Raw genomic sequence first — 16,277 nt, forward strand, 5'->3', positions numbered from 1 at the left:
ACATCTACAGGGTAACTTAATTTATTACGAAGACTTTACGTCATCACTATTGAAATTTGAGGTTTAATTAAGAGAAAAGAAGCAATTAAATTTAAATTTTTCGTAATTATTACATGGAATTCATAAAATAGAATTACACAATTCATTTAAATTGCTTATGTTTTTTTATCTTACCTGTTTTATAAATAAACATATGTTTTAAGCTCTTTAGGAGTTTGTTCATTCAGTTTTATTTTTTTATATTGATGAATTTTTAATCTTTTATTCAAATATTGTGATGTTTCTCCCATGTAAATGGCATCAAAATAATTCAATTATCACTTATATTGTTTTGTGGTGATTTGAAGACTAAAATATTTTGTTCTTTGTGACACTAATATAACATTTTCCAATAATCGGTGATTCTGTTCCTGTAGATTTGCTTATCCTTTTTTTGAATATGTAATTATTTTCTGATAATCTTATCTTTTTTGTGGAATAAAATATGTTTTAGAGATTAAATATCTTAAGGACCAAGTTGTTTTTGTATACCATTCTGTTTTTATTTACTTTATAGAGGGTGATGTTAATAAAATTAATTTTACAGTTTTGTTCCATATGTATTGTGAATTGGAGTTTTGTTTGAAAAGAAGTGAATATTTGATTTATATTTTGAATTTCATTTGTTGGTACAGCAATAATATAATCAAGCACAAAATAAAAAAAAAAGGAATAATTAAGTTTGCTTATTATTTTCCTCCAGATCTTCAGTTACTAATTGAGCTATAAAACTTGATATGCCTGACCCATACTAGTCATTAATTTGTTTATATCTTTTAATTTCAAATTTCAAGTATATTGAGATGAGTGTTAGTTCTACAAATTGTGTAAATTCATCTAGAGATGTCTATGGGTTTTAAAATTTGTTTGCAACAATGTCCCTCTTCTAATGGAAAAAATTTTATTCATTTATGTTCGAAGTTCTACAAAACCAAGATTCTAACCATATATTTCTCAATATCATGCAAGTTATTCAACAAAAGATTTAGAATACCTATATTTTACATTATATTTTGAATTTTGATCGGAAGACCCAGATTTGTTGTATTATCTATTACTGATTAGCAGATCGCTTGGAATAAAAGTTTATTATTTGGTAGTGGAGTCCACAATGTTTTTTACATTTTTTCGGCGAATTGAAGACAAATAAGCATGAAATAAAAAATTGTAGCACTTTTTTGGTCCATACAAATTCTAAAAACCAAAAAGTGTTCGATTTGTCTCTAGAAACTACTTAATTTTTTTTCTAAAATGTATATTATACATACAAAAATGAACATTTTAAAACAAAAACAATTGAATATAAAAATTTATACAATTTTTACAAATTATTCATTTTTTAAATTAGATTAAGATTCCTCTTATTCACTCATCGTTTGTTATGTTTCTCGAATTCCACAATGATTCAATTGATTTATAGAAATTTGTTTTTGTTAATGAAAGGAATAATTATTTTTTCATCGATCAATAAAATGTTAAAATTTTCGTTAAATATAGAAAAAGTATCCATTTTCCGATTTTTATGACCAATTATAGGGTGGAGTAAAAAACTCACTATTCCTATAACAAATAAATCATATGTGCCATTTTTTTTTCATCACAGCATTAAGAAAATTATTTTATTTTGGCTTCCTCATTTTCCTCTTGTTGCACTCAATAAATATAGTCACTTATTATCCAACTAATGTGATATTCGTTATAAATATAAAAAAAATATTTCCACTTTCATATTTCAATAAATATTTCAGTTTATGAAAAGTATTGCAAATGAATATAGATATAAAAAAATTTGTTTATTATACAGAGGTACATTTAATTTAAAATAGAAATCACGTCCTTACAACTTATAACATTTCAAATGCAAATAGTCATTTTTTTCCAGATTTCTTAATACCGCCACCTACTAAGGGTCCTTTTTGGGATGCCTTTGCTTTCGCCTCTTGCAAGGCTTTCTGCTGTTCCTTCATTTTTTGTTTGTGGGCTACATCATCTTCATCCAGATCTTTAGATTCTTTTTTAGGCGCTTTAAGCGGCTTCTTTTTGCCTCCTTCCCTACCAGACATGCTAAAAATTGGCAGTTTTATCCATTATATTAAATATGTAATTTGAATAAATATTTTGTTTACCAAAATCACCTTCTTTACTTACTTTTCAACAATTTCACGGGTTTTTAATCAAAAAAAAAATATGACTGCACCAGACTTTTTAGAACTGTTTCTTCTTCTACTTCTAATCGTTTATGTCATTGTACCGTTTACGTTTGCGGTTACCCTGTGTCATGATACTGTATTTTTTTTTTGAATTTCAAAATTAGAAAAAATATGAAAACATTGTTGTAGTCTTCTTTGGAAATTTTATATTTTGTACAGAGGTGCAAGTGTGTAGATTTTATAGTAGGTTTAATATATTGACGGTAGGCAACTTTCTTAACACTTTCTACAGAACTAAAAGATATTTTGGTTTCGTGAAAAATATAAAATAATTACTTAATTCAAATAATATGGAATTTGTTTTTATTATTCTCACTACGAGCAGATTATAGATTGTTGGGTAGTCGTTTTGGCTCTCCAGTCGGACTGTACTTATATCTCGAAAGATATTTTATGCACCCCTAAAATACGTAGACTCCCCTATTTTTCTTTATTTCTACAGTACTCCTTCGAGGTATCTAATATAGTACGACCCAAAGCAGTGGCTTGTCGCTCATGAGCGTCGAATTGGGTCACGTGATTTTTTGCGACAAATTTCAGTAACAGCGGTCACCATGACAAACAGTAGTGTCATAAAAATATGAGTACAGATAGTTGAGAAAGTAAAATAATCATATGACAATAATTTTCCAATATTTACACCTTTTAACGCCAGAAAGAAGCGTATAAAATAAGAACTACTCGATTATCCTCCAAAGATAAAACATTTCCAAATTTGTCGCTACAATTCCTCAACTAACTTGTCACATGACCAACGACAACTGCATGAGGCCGCACTTTAAGGCTTTTGCTCAAATAGACAGGACATTCGTAGGTAGTAGGAACTTTAAATTCAATATGCAGAATAAATGCTCTGTTGTCTCTGTGTCACAAAAAAATTATTCTTCATAAAAAGTTCCCAATGTTTCTATGTTGAGTTTCATTAATGAAAATGGATACATTCCATTCAACGCCGTCTTGTTCCCATCGCCTCCTCACTCTAGCTACGGTACTCGCATTAAGACGTAATTGAATTGCCAGTCTTCTCATAGTACAGCCATCTTCCATTTTGGAAATAATGTCAGATTTCTGAATTTCAGTTAACTGAGGAGGCGTTAAGTACACTTTTACTTCAACCGAACTCAAATTAATTATTGAATTATTTGTTACTGACAATAACAGTGACATTAGGGGGGAACCCTGATTTACGCAGGCAAAATTTAAATGTATACATTTTTAGTAAACCGAAATGTACATAAAACTAGATTTAATAAACTTATACAACGAAATATAATAAACGCTGCTCACCATAAAAGATTTTCGAAGATGAGAAAAACAATAATCACAGCAACTAATACCTAATGCGTTCAATGTAGATTGTTTACTAAAACCGAATAGTACGCAACCAGTGTTACCAACTAAACACAATATAACTATATTGGAGCGGTAAAATCAAACAGGGATCTTGCATCCCTGTAGATCAAGTATCCCCGGTTTCTACCACTGTTAGTAATTTGTTGTATTGAGTGATTTTTTTGAGGAGATGTATCTTAGCCATTATTTTACAATACAGTACGAAAAAAGTTTATACACTACTGTTTTCTCATCTTAGGGCTGGATTATTATATGATAAAAAGTTATTGGAAAAATACGTTCATAATATGTAACAAGTGCTATTTGTATACAGATACTTAAAACATTTATTTCGTTCAAAAAATAGTATTAAATCGTGAACATGAGTTTCGAATTGGATTAAACCAAGAGCAGTGTGCCGATCCCCTCGCTTCCACTTTAAGTGATTAAGCAACATCTCGAGTCACTGTGTTTCCGAACTCAATCATTGTCACACTTCGTTACATGATGAATTCCGTGCAGGTTGTCCAAAATAGGTTGTTTTGCCAGAAAACATTGATGCTGTGCATAAACTGATATTGTAATATCCACATGTGATATATCATGATATTGAGGCATACATTAGTTTTACTCGCTCACTCAATATTGCGCGAATTTTTGGCTGTCAAAAAGATTTGTTCACCTTAGATATGGCATAATTTGTCAATCGGTCAAATATAAGCTTGTGGCGATGGGTACAAAGAAATGCTGAAAAAATTCAATCGCAGTGCTTCACAAGACGTTCAGAAGATCGTGACAGGCGACGAATCATGGATATGAACCCAAAACTATGCAGCAATCGACTGTATGGATCTTCTAAGACGAGCAAAATTCAATAAAAGTTTTTCGCGCACGAAGCCCTTCGAAGCAAATAATCGCCTGTTTTTTCAAAATAACTGGACATGCCGCCACCGTTTGATTTGTGCAACATGTAGAAATTCTAAATGATACGTCAGCATTTTTGAACGAAATATCCAAAAGAATCATGGAAAACAAATCGCAGAAGACGAATCATTCTCCACCACGACAATGCGAGCTCCCACACATCAGTTTAAGCGAAAACGTTTTTGAACAGTCAAAACATCGAATTGATGGGTCATCCGCCCGTAGAGTCCTTGTTTGGCACCCAATGATTCCTTCTTATTCCTGCAAATCAAAAATAAATTGCGAGGTCAATGTTTTTCTACACCTAAAGAAGCGGTTGATGCATATAAATCAAATGTTTTGGAGATACTTCAAAAGGAATGGAAAAAAATGCTTCGACGATCGGTTCAGACGCATACAAAAGTATATTCATTCTATTATATCACCCTTTTTATCAATCTTCTCATGAAGACAATTATGGACCCCTTAATTTGGGCTCTCATGATGGTACGATTCCGAAAAAAATATGCATTTCGGATGAAATTATTTTGTATATCCCATGTAACAATTTTTAGTTGAGTAGGTACATTATGTTATGGTATAATATTTGTAACCTTTACACCCCAGCCTTTTTTGTAAAAATTACAAAATGTATGGAAGTTATTCGATTTCGTATATGACTTCAACAAACTGCAACTGATTATCATCCGTAGTTAATATCCGATGTATAAAAAAAAATAAGACAAAATTCAATTCATTCGACGTCGGATGGATTGTTAAAAATCTTTCTGACATATAAGGTCGCCTTAAGTTGATGGTACCATTGCAAATCGGATACATGGGACACCGCCTTTGGGTATTTACATGATAAAATTGAATGTCTTATTTTTGGGTCTAAGGCTATTCAAACTTTTTATAACTACTGAAATTAATGTTTTCGATACGGGGTAATACCGACCACTGACCGGTATTGCCCGCTTATAATGATTGCCATAACCCCAAAATATGAAATACAAATTTCACAAAATCTAACAAGAGCATGGGATACGATAGTAAATTGTATATTCAATGGTATAAATAACTTTAGGCATACCTTTAACTGAATTTTTTATTTTATAATAACAAAACTTACCTTTACACTACTGTCAAACTCAATAAGCGCGATGTTAAATGGCACCGCTTGGTAAATAATTTTAGTTGGCACCATATTAGATGGCAATAGCAGAATGTTTTGGGAAGTTTAAGATTTCAACGTGACGAGCATTGCACACTGACCTTCATTCCCCCATCTTACCATACTTGTTATCTTTATCAACGTTTGAGTTATGATGTACTATATATTTTTAGCCTTGATAATTATCTAATGAAAGATCGAAATGGTGGCGTTTTAAAAACTCTTGCACAGTTCAATTTTGAGTCATCTACCCACAAAACCATTTAAAATAAATGAAGAATATTTAAATTAATTCATCTTTATTTGCTCTGAAATTTTTACTATTTATCTTACTAGAAGTTAAAAAATATCGTGGCCCCCAGAATAAATGACAGATTGTATTTTACATTATGTTGAAAATTTTTTTTAAAATATATTTAGAATCAACAACTCCTTTCAGATAAGTAAGTTTAAGCTACCACTTCATCTACACACTGATGCAGGTTTCCATAACCAGGGTATCTTTAGACTCTGAAGACGACAACTTGGTCATCAAAACGCCTATGAAACAGTGTAATTGTGAATTTTGGTGTAGTAGCAAGATAAATAGTGTGTTCAGTATGAATACTACCAATAGTTCCAGAAATTTCAACTTAATTATGAGTTAAATGATGTTTGTAACTCTTAACAGTGATTACTAATAATTCATAAGTCTTCCAAATATGTCAATATCTTTCTTTTGGTAGATTTAAACCTATAAAAATATTTAGAGGAATTTTGAGAACATTACATGAATATTTAACTGATTAGTTAGTTCTTATTTCCCCTAAAGATCTTAATTAATTGTTGGATTTTAGTCAGCACTTAATTACCTCCAATCAAGAGTGAATTTAAACTAAAACATTCAAAGGGCCATTATTCAACAAAATATTAAATGCTTTTTTGTACAAAAACATACATTGAAAAAATATAATTTTCAATCATACCCTTCGTTACTTTCCAATTTTTTTAATACTTTCAATATTATATACAATGTATTAGAGAAACTTAACACTTACATATTTATTTCTAATCTTAAATATTTTCTATTATACCAATTCAATTTTTACATTTTTTTAAGTATATTTTCCTAACATCAATCAATGATCTGCGAATCTTACATTGATATCTTTTCTACAGTCAAATTTATGTACAGGAACAGTTCAGAACAGCACTGGGAATCACCGGATCTGAGAAATATTGCTCAAGTAGCACTAGAAGCAATCCCAAGCTTGCAGCCTGTAGAATTCTTCATAAAAGGTGTAGCATCAAAAGGGAAATGGGTAAAAAAAGGAAAAAGAATATTAGCTCAGAGCATGGACTACATGATCATAAAAACGGACTTTCAAATAAAGGATGAAAATCAAAATTCTTACAACATAAGAAAGGGTAGAAAAATCCACCATAAAGGATAATGATATATCAATATTCACAAATAGCACTATAACAAAATATGGAACTGCTGTGTTTTAAATAAACTGGACCTGCAAAAGTCGAGAAGAATGAAAACTGGATATAATATCGTTCTAGAGGAATTCTACGCGATATAAAAGGCTTTTAGACTGATAAGGGAAAGTGGTGAATCAAACAAAAAAAAAGCAATCTACATAGACAGCTCTAAAAGCAATAGAATCAAAAACCACAAAATCAAAAGTAGTAATGAGTTGTCGCAATACACTCCTCGATCTATGAAGTGGAAGGGAACTCTAAAGCAGATAGACAAACTTCCTATCGGTGGGAAGAGGGGAAAAAATGCTGTCAGTAACAGTGCTAGTACCGATGAAATTATTAAAAGATGCTATTGGCATAAGAATAAGGATCACGATATCCAGAGAGATTTGGACAAGGATCAATAAAGAGATTACAAAAAAACTAATAAGATTCACGAAACATTCAATTCAGAAGAATATTGGAGTGATCAATGGACAATGTACTATTGGTACAAGATTTCAGAAATGGAAGGACAAGTAACTATTGCAAACAGTGTAACGAAGAAGAAAGACGATCGAGCATCTGCTCTGCCGATGTTCTACCTGATATAGAAACGAAGGCAAACCTTGGAGGACGACATAATCTAGATCGAGGTTGCCTAACCTACTTACACCTTTGCTTATTTTATATCCTCTTCTAATACTCATGATTTCCATCATTCAATTATTGATTTCATTGTCAATATTTGACTTTTCCACTTCACTAATATTTCGTTCCACACTTCTCGTGAGACGCATTTATAGCCTGTCTATACCGATCAAATATTCTTAATGTTCTTTGTAACAGTTCCAGAATATAAATAGAACACTCCAGAATAGATGTTAACTGAGTAGTCATATAGATTAAGATAATGAAGGAAGTTACATCGATAATTGTTTTCATATGGTAAAGGTCAAGAAGAAAAATAACCAGAATCTGTATAAGTTTGTTACAGTATTTCTGTTAGAGATTTTTCTGGGTTTGTCTATTAATTAAATTAACCACAGAATTAGTTAAAAATAACATCATGCAATTAATAATTATTTATATAAATTAACAATTCTTTTCTGTATCATTTTTAATTGTTAGAATCTCTCGAAAACAGGTTATGGTTGGTGTGCATTGAAATTCGGTATATAGTTTCTTATTATTTTTTGGTAGCTTAAAAATTGTTTATGGATGTTCTACTCATATTTCACTAGAGTCAAAGATATCATTGTAAAATTGGCAATAGACGACTATTATTAATCTTTGGTATATTGATCCATCATTTTCTTCTGTCGACAAAAAATATCGAGTTAAATCATACTTTTAAAATTATACAGGATGTTTGAAAAGAAATTGACCCCATTACTAGCAAAAAGTGGTTTGTTTTGTAAAAAAATTATCCATTATAAAGCTACTTGGCAACATTGTGACGGTATTTTATTTGAATAGGTGACACATTTCATGAACTTTTTTCATTTAATCGTCCCTGATTGCAAAAAAGTAATGAAAAAAAGAAAAAAAAAGGTTAAAAAACCAAAATTGTTTATTCTTCCAGTAAATAAAACTGTAAATTTTTGAAAACCATTAAAATGATCCATTTTTAATGTATATGAGGAAGAGTTTTCTTGGATTATTTTGAATTTTTAAACAAAAAAGTGTATCTTTTTGCAATCTTCTTCGAAGGAAGACATCTTTTTGATAGGTATCATGTTATGTTTTCAAAATTATAAAAAGGGAGAATTTGAAGAAAAATTAAAATAAACAAAAGATTTTCTTAATGTTTTTCCAGTTTTATAGTATTATACTTTGAAATTTTGATCCCGTGCCTTAACAGATAGAATTTATTGTCAAATGTTTTGATAAGAATGATGTGAAAACGGTACACAATTTTGCCAAAATATTTGGATTATCTCAAAAACAGTGAGTTTTGTATTCACACGATGTAACTAGCACTCCCTATGAAATTCAGAAACAAATTCGAGACATACATTGTTTTTCAAAGTAAACAGCATTATAATTCTGCTAGTAGTTTGGAACTAACCATAAAAATGTGCAAAACACAACATCTGGTATTTTAAAAACGATTGACTTTCCCGAAGAATTTTTTTTTACAATTTAAACCCACTCATTTTTGTAGATTTATTCTAATAATTGGTCAGTTTTCTTTTGATCAACGAGTATAATAAATAATTATATAACCTAATTTACACATATAAAAATAAATAATTTGGGAAACACAGTTTCATAGAATGTAAATTTTAATTAAAAACTGAGGTTAAAGTCGAGTTTAGTGGTTAACTATATGGAATTTTTATTGTACTTACGAATACTTATCATATTAGTTCAATTTAACTTAACCAGAAATTTGTCGCTTTCCCTATCTTTCTGTTGTTTGTATTGTATACACTACAACTACACCAATACTCACAATTACATTGTCTGACGACCGTTTAGATAACCAAGTTACCATCTTCAGAGAACTGAGTACAGTTTACCTTCAGTCTCTGAAGACGATAACTTGGTTATCGAAACGTGCGCCATACAGTGTATTTGTGAGTGTTGGTGTAGTGGTAGTGTCAACAGTGTGTTCAGTATGAATATCACCAACGGTTCCAAAACTTCCAAATCCCTTTATTTTTCTAAGGTTAAGAATATGTCAATGAAGCGCAGTTTCAATAAAGTCGGTGTATAATGCCGAACAATATAAGATTTTGAATATTTCATGTGAGATTAGAGTTATCATGTCCTGTAATTGGAGCACTTTTTTTCCTGCAACCATTTCAACAACATTCATATAAGTAGGAATTGGTAGAATGAGACGTTTTGATTGACTGTTCTCTATTAACTGGAATCAATACTGTCAAAAAACCTATTTATACCATAATTGGATCAAAAATAGGTATTGAACTAATAAAAAGGGACGATTTTTCTATATATGTATTAGGAATATACACTCGTGAACAAAAAAATCGCATCAGGCGTCACCCCTGCAATCGCAAGTTAATGACAAAAAAACTGAGCACGAATTTGTATTTTTCTTAATAAAATTTAACAATAAGATATGATCGGTAACCACCACGTTTTTGATTGTTTAAAATAGTGCTAATTAGGGGCAACTGACTCTTATTAAAGGTTATCTACCTAACACACCACTATTAGTTAGCCAACAAATGTAAGCCGATACAGATCTTCATTAACAATAAACAAGAATTCTATCTGAAAAGTGCACAACAAATGCTAAAGTTTCTCAAGTGGTCACCCTATTGCGCAAGGTCAAGGTCAGTGAGAAGTGGCGAACACACTGAACATGAGTCAGTCTGCTGTTTCAAGAGTTTACCGTCGTTACCAAGAAACTGGTTAGGTTTCTTTAATCGAAGACGCGGTTCCTGAAGAAAAAAAGTGCACAACCGAGAGAGATGATCAACACATCGGTGAGAAATCGCACCCTCACTGGTGTAAAATGTAGACAAGTTCAGAGAAAAACGAGGAGTGACTGTGAGTAGCTGGACAGTCAGTAGAAGTCTTAAGGCAGCTAATTTTGAGTCAAAAAAACAGCTACTCGCCCCAAATTAACTCCAACCCATCGAGCAGTCCGTCTACGATTTGCCAGAAAACACATTAATTGGACGAATAATGGGGCTCCGTTCTCTTTTCAGGTAAAAGCAGAGTGCGTCTGCATGGTATCAATAGAAGACAGAAGAAAGATTCGCGCAGTGTTGCGCAAAAGATAACGTGGCTTTTAGAGGAGGTTTCTGGATGGTTTGAGTAGGATTTCAATAGAAGCAAAAACTAAGTTGGTTTTTATTGAAACTTGCGGTGGAGCGAGGATCAACAGCCAACAGATACAGGGAAGAAATTGTAAGGGAAGAGGTCGTTACCTACAACATAGATTACTCATAAAGCTAACACTAATGGTTTTGATATGCTAAAATAAAAAAAATGAAAGCTATAGATTTTTGACTTGAGTCTATTTTTTTGCTTACGAGTGTACTTATTATAGACTACAGATTTTATCAAATCATAATTAACCATTAAATTCTACCTCTTCCAAGTTAAATCTAAAAACATTTTTTTCCTATTTACATCAGGTCCTAAACTTCAATAAAAAATCAATTCAATTTATCATATATCAACTTCTCTGTCCACATTTTATTTATAGATATGGAAACGACGTTTTTTTTGTTCCACTTAAGGTCATTACAGATCTTCAAATGGCGATAGATCAAATCAAGAGTTCAGAAAATCTGAGCAAAAACCTGGTCCATGTCTATTGTCTATATCTTATCATAAAATATTCAAAGTGATAAAATTATTCAGAAAATTATCGTAAAACACTTCACATTTGTGTTAAGTGAGAAGGAAAACTGATAAAGAAAATATACCGGCCAAATTCCAGAAAAAAACATCAAATTGAATCCAGATAGTTTAAACACCATGACAGGAGCAAAGTTAAGTAGAAGATGGCGATACTTAATATTCATCATCAATAAGCGTCTGTTAAAGAACTTAAAAAATGCTTGGAAATGAACTTGATAATCAAACAACTATCAAATCTCGGAGATCTCATATATCGACTCAAAGTTGACATGGGAGTGCTGAAAAAACTTCATGAAACAGTCAAGTCTTTTTAGTTGGGTTCCTGGTGATAAGGAAACCAAAAAAAATAGGCAGACCTAACTCACCAAACTGTAGGATGAGAAAATGTTCCTATACTAAGTACACAAGATTCAGAAAAAAAGAGATAACGGAAAAAGAAGTACTGTAGCAGTGTACACTTATGATGACTTAGTATTAGAAAGTTTCCATGTTGCAAATATACGCAAAGAAACCTGTTAGGGTGAAGCCAGCACAGGCAATGGAATTTATTAGAACTCTGGAATTGGAAGACGAGCTAATGTTGAAAACGGAGATGATAGGGAACACATTAAACAATATTGCAATCCAATGTAATCCCCAATCTAGATCTAAATAGTTTCTGATACAGGATGCAACAAGTTCCTTTTTTGAAGATATTTGCAAATTACTTGAACTCGGAGATATAGGAACGAGAGCAGCATGGTGATAACATGGATAAAGGTTGAAGATAAGCAGCAATGTTGCTAGAAGAGAATTAGAAACTTTCTTTCTCTAAAAAAATAACAGGATAAAACAACTATTTTGTACCTTCATGTGAGACAAATCCTTTAGTATACAATTAATTTTCTATTAATAACAGTTTTTACTTATCGTATACAGATGTCATTGCTTTTCAGTTCTTTCACCGAAACCTGTTTTTTTTTATTGTTTTGCTTAAATAATCGTATATTACCACTGCATATGGGGCTATGGCTGCAACTTTAGAATACAGCATCCAAATTGAAACTTTAGAAAGGGTAGCATAATATTTTGTATTTAATAACTGTACTTTTACTGAAGTCTTTCTAAATTTCCAGATGTAAGGCAATTGAAAAATGTAAATGCTCAGAATATCTGATTAAAAAAATATAAAAAAAAAAGAGTTTAAGATCGAATTGCCTTTTTTGATCTCCTACATGGATTTTATAGAAAAATTTAGTAGCTGGAAATTATTTGATTGCCTATCGGTTTAGAGCATTTCCACAACTATACAATTCGATGTGGAGCAACAAGTTTTTTTCATATAGCAACTATCACTGAATGTCCTTAATATATAAAAGACTATTCCAATTTTAACAATCAAAATTAGGATCACACCAAATAAAAAAAGAAACAAATTATTCAATGAAAATAAATTAGTGTGATTGAGAGTGTGGAGTATCATTATTATTACTTTTCACTTAATTGCTTTATTAAACATGACAAAGACAAAAATAAGCAACAAGAACAAAAACGACAACTTTGGTATTATATTCATCCACATTTAGTGTTTGTTTATATTTGTAAAAAACTTAGTCATATATGAACAAAAAATTGCATAATTGGTCACTTTTACCCTCACTTAATTAACTAAAAAAAATATTGGTGGTTATAAAATTTTCCACTGAATAGATACAAGGTGTCGTGTTTGTGGTTGTCACCTTTTCTGTGAGAAAATGGAAGTAAAATTAATAAGTAAGCAGCATCTAAATGTACACCGAAAATTTTTTAAAAGTCTATTTTTCCACACCCTCTCAAAACTAGAGTTACTCTACATTACTCTAATTTTTTTAAAAAATGTTTACAGTATTATAACGCTCTAGTCATAGATTCTTTATTCGAATGCGAAACTTCGTGCCTCTTCGACTTTGTAGTGATCTGTCTGTCACCTATGACCGTACACTGGTTGGACCAATCATTGGTTTGAACGATCGTTCTATAAAACTTTGATGATGTTTTGTTGAAAATCGGTAACAGCTCGTTAGCTTCATTAGACAATGCCTAAAATAAAAAATTAAAATAGAAACAAACATCATAAACAATTGAATAAACTGCACCAATGCTCAATGATCCAGATGACATCAAAACTGGTCAAAAGTATATGTAAAGCTTTTATTGTTAAAACTGATTCAGATTATTGAAATATATTAAAAAAAGACGATAATTTGTTATAATATATGTGTTGTTTTAAATAAACAGTATAAACTATCGTCTTAATACCCGTTGTGAATTTAGTTGTTTTCTACCTTATCAGGTGGAGCCAAAAATCTAAAATTTCCGGTGATAATGCTTTCCTTCGTTTCTGTGAAATTGAAAAAAATATCAGAATCTATAATCTCTTCACTAAATTTTTGTTTGTACTCGCTATGTCCGGTACTACCATCGCAACCCCATTTAGTAGTTAATATTAAATGGAGAGACATATCAATGTGAGTACCATAGAAAACTTCCGCTTGTACTTCCATAATTTTTTTAGCAGTGTGGTCGAGAAGGGATTGCAATCTAATTTCTTTCATATTTTCAGAAAATTTTACGTTTCCATTTGGTATATATATGTATATATTTATTGGTACTGACTTTTTGCCAATGCTTCATCTGACCATTTTTATATTTTTGCCACATTCCTACAAGCTTCTCTTATCCTGAAGGCACTCGTGGGAGTAGTATTCATTACTTTTTAGTAAACAGTTTCGAAACATCCATTTTTCATTCTACAGCAGCTAAGGGGGGTCCCGTAGCCTTTTCATACTCCCCTCAGTTTTTTGATGCGTACAATCGATTACTTAAGCCTTTTGAATTTGTGTATGTATGGTCGTTGTTAGTATAGTATAAAACCATCTGGAACTACATTCATTTGAGTAAATATATATTCCCAAATTTCTCGTATAATTATCTTACCTTGAGATAAATTACTGCATCTGTTCCGCAGCCTTCACAAGATAAAAGTACGAGATCTCCATGAAAATACCTGGCGTATAATCTGGAAATAGGTAATCCGTAACCATAACCCGCTAATGGAACTGTATGGGCATCGGATTTGCTTGGTTGGGGAGCTGTTGAATACATATATTTGAAAAGATGATCTGTTGTTGATCTCGGTATACCACCACCTCTGTCGGACATCTGTTGACAAAAATATGTATAAGTTTTGTTCGGATTTTTAAATTTTATTATGAGATCAGACGAGAAGATTAACCATGAAATTTATTGGTCAGAAATAAATAGCACAGATAATCGAGATTTTTATCAATAGGTCTCAACTTGAGTCCTACCAGCTATTTTATAATTATTATTATTAAAAATGTGAAGTGTGAAGAAGAATTAGTAAGTTTTGGAATATATAGAGAAAGAAGAAAATTTTTTCGAGCAATTCCAAGAGCCAAGTGCCAATTATTTTAAAACAAAAATAATTTCCATAAAAATAGAAAGACCACCTAACGTCAGGTATATTTAAAAAAATCAAGAGCGAAAAAGAAGTAGAAAGTTTTGGAATATATGGGGAGAGAAGAAAAAGTTTTCGAACAACTCTAAGAGCAAACAGCTCACTAGATGAACGATGAGGCTTCGATTAATAGGTCCCAGGTTTGATTCCCACTTATTTTAAAATTGTTATCAAATAAAAAATTATTTTTAAACAAAAAGGATTTCCAGAAAGATAACCTAATGTCGGATATTATCGAGAAAGATTAAGAGCGAAGAGAGTTTCGAATATATGAAGAATAGTTGTTATTGAAATTTCAATGGTTATATTAGAGGTTTTGTTTTGCACTTACAAATAATTGTCATTTTATTGGCATATTCGTGTGAGAATTTTTGCCTAATTTTTGATAGTTTTATTGACATTTTCAATGAGAAGAAATAAATAAAAATATTTTTAGTTCGTTTTACAATGTTTATTTATATAGATAATAAATAAACTTACAAGTGAATGACAATATGATAAAAATAATTTAATATATTTTGATAATTGACCTCCCAGTTATTTTCCATGTATTATCAGCAATTGCCAATGAGTTATTTTGGTAAATAAAAATATATAACAAACCAATATTATGAAATAACATTCTTTTATATCTTCTGATATGAAAAAAAAATAAAATCTTTCTTGTCAAAAATTTTACAATATGGTAGCTGTGGGCAAACAGAGTTCTTATACTGCATAATATTGTAGCATCCAAAGCGTTATTAATTTCAGTTTGTGATACTTTATACATAAAAATCTACAAAATAATCACTAACTGGTTCCAACATTGAATAAATTCAAAATAAAAACAAAAACGTTCTTAATGATGAAACTGTTTGTCGCCAAAAGCCATAATGAATCCTCTGGTCTTAGAAAAATACCACAGTGCAACGAGGTTAGAGATGTTATTCTTCTTTTCTCTGTGAGCTGGCCGTTGCTCATAGAGACAACGCAGTGATCAAATGTTCAAGAGTTGTTCTAAAGAAATGACGAGTAGAGAGGGACGATGTTAACAGAAATTTTGATGAATTATAATTAAAAATTTAGAAAATGATATTAAAAATGTTCTCACTTTGTAAAACCATAATGGGTAATTTTCAATTACTTTTGAATATTCGGTAATGCGATCGTAGCACGACTAATGGTCAAACTGAGGCCGGAGATCCTTCTCGACCTGTAAAATACGTTTCTGACAACAGACACCTTCAGCGATCGGTGGAATGTAGGGAGGCTCGTTTTTATTCCTAAGGGCAAAGGTAAGCCGAATACGCCAATGGCCTAATGACCAGTGAGCTTACTAAATTAT

At 31.2% G+C, this 16,277-nt stretch overlaps 2 protein-coding genes across 3 annotated transcripts in view; both read right to left on the minus strand.

Annotated features, from left to right (window-relative positions):
• Nucleotides 1–1,827: 1,827 nt before the first annotated feature.
• Nucleotides 1,828–2,270, minus strand: LOC130444848 (translation machinery-associated protein 7 homolog). Its single transcript, XM_056780136.1, has 2 exons — nucleotides 2,188–2,270; nucleotides 1,828–2,103 (listed from the first exon to the last, which is right to left on the minus strand). The coding sequence occupies exon 2, from the start codon at nucleotides 2,100–2,102 to the stop codon at nucleotides 1,908–1,910; it is 195 nt and encodes a 64-aa protein (XP_056636114.1). The 5' UTR covers nucleotide 2,103; nucleotides 2,188–2,270; the 3' UTR covers nucleotides 1,828–1,907.
• Nucleotides 2,271–6,628: 4,358 nt separating this feature from the next.
• The window catches only part of LOC130444849 (pyruvate dehydrogenase (acetyl-transferring) kinase, mitochondrial), a 37,614-nt gene continuing 27,965 nt past the window's right edge, over nucleotides 6,629–16,277 (minus strand). For both annotated transcript variants that reach the window (XM_056780138.1, XM_056780137.1), the window contains exons 5-6: nucleotides 14,407–14,631; nucleotides 6,629–13,509 (exon numbers count right to left, since the gene is read on the minus strand). In XM_056780138.1, the coding sequence (XP_056636116.1) occupies nucleotides 13,318–13,509; nucleotides 14,407–14,631 (417 nt within the window). In that variant the 3' untranslated portion in view covers nucleotides 6,629–13,317. The remainder of the gene's footprint in view (nucleotides 13,510–14,406; nucleotides 14,632–16,277) is intronic.

The sequence above is a fragment of the Diorhabda sublineata genome, chromosome 6 (genome assembly GCF_026230105.1).
Source record: "Diorhabda sublineata isolate icDioSubl1.1 chromosome 6, icDioSubl1.1, whole genome shotgun sequence".
NCBI classification, from domain to species: Eukaryota; Metazoa; Arthropoda; class Insecta; order Coleoptera; family Chrysomelidae; genus Diorhabda; species Diorhabda sublineata.

Coding starts and splice junctions, on each gene's coding strand:
- LOC130444848 (XM_056780136.1), bottom strand. CDS start 2,102: ATGTCTGGTAGGGAAGGAGGCAAAAAGAAGCCGCTTAAAGCGCCTAAA.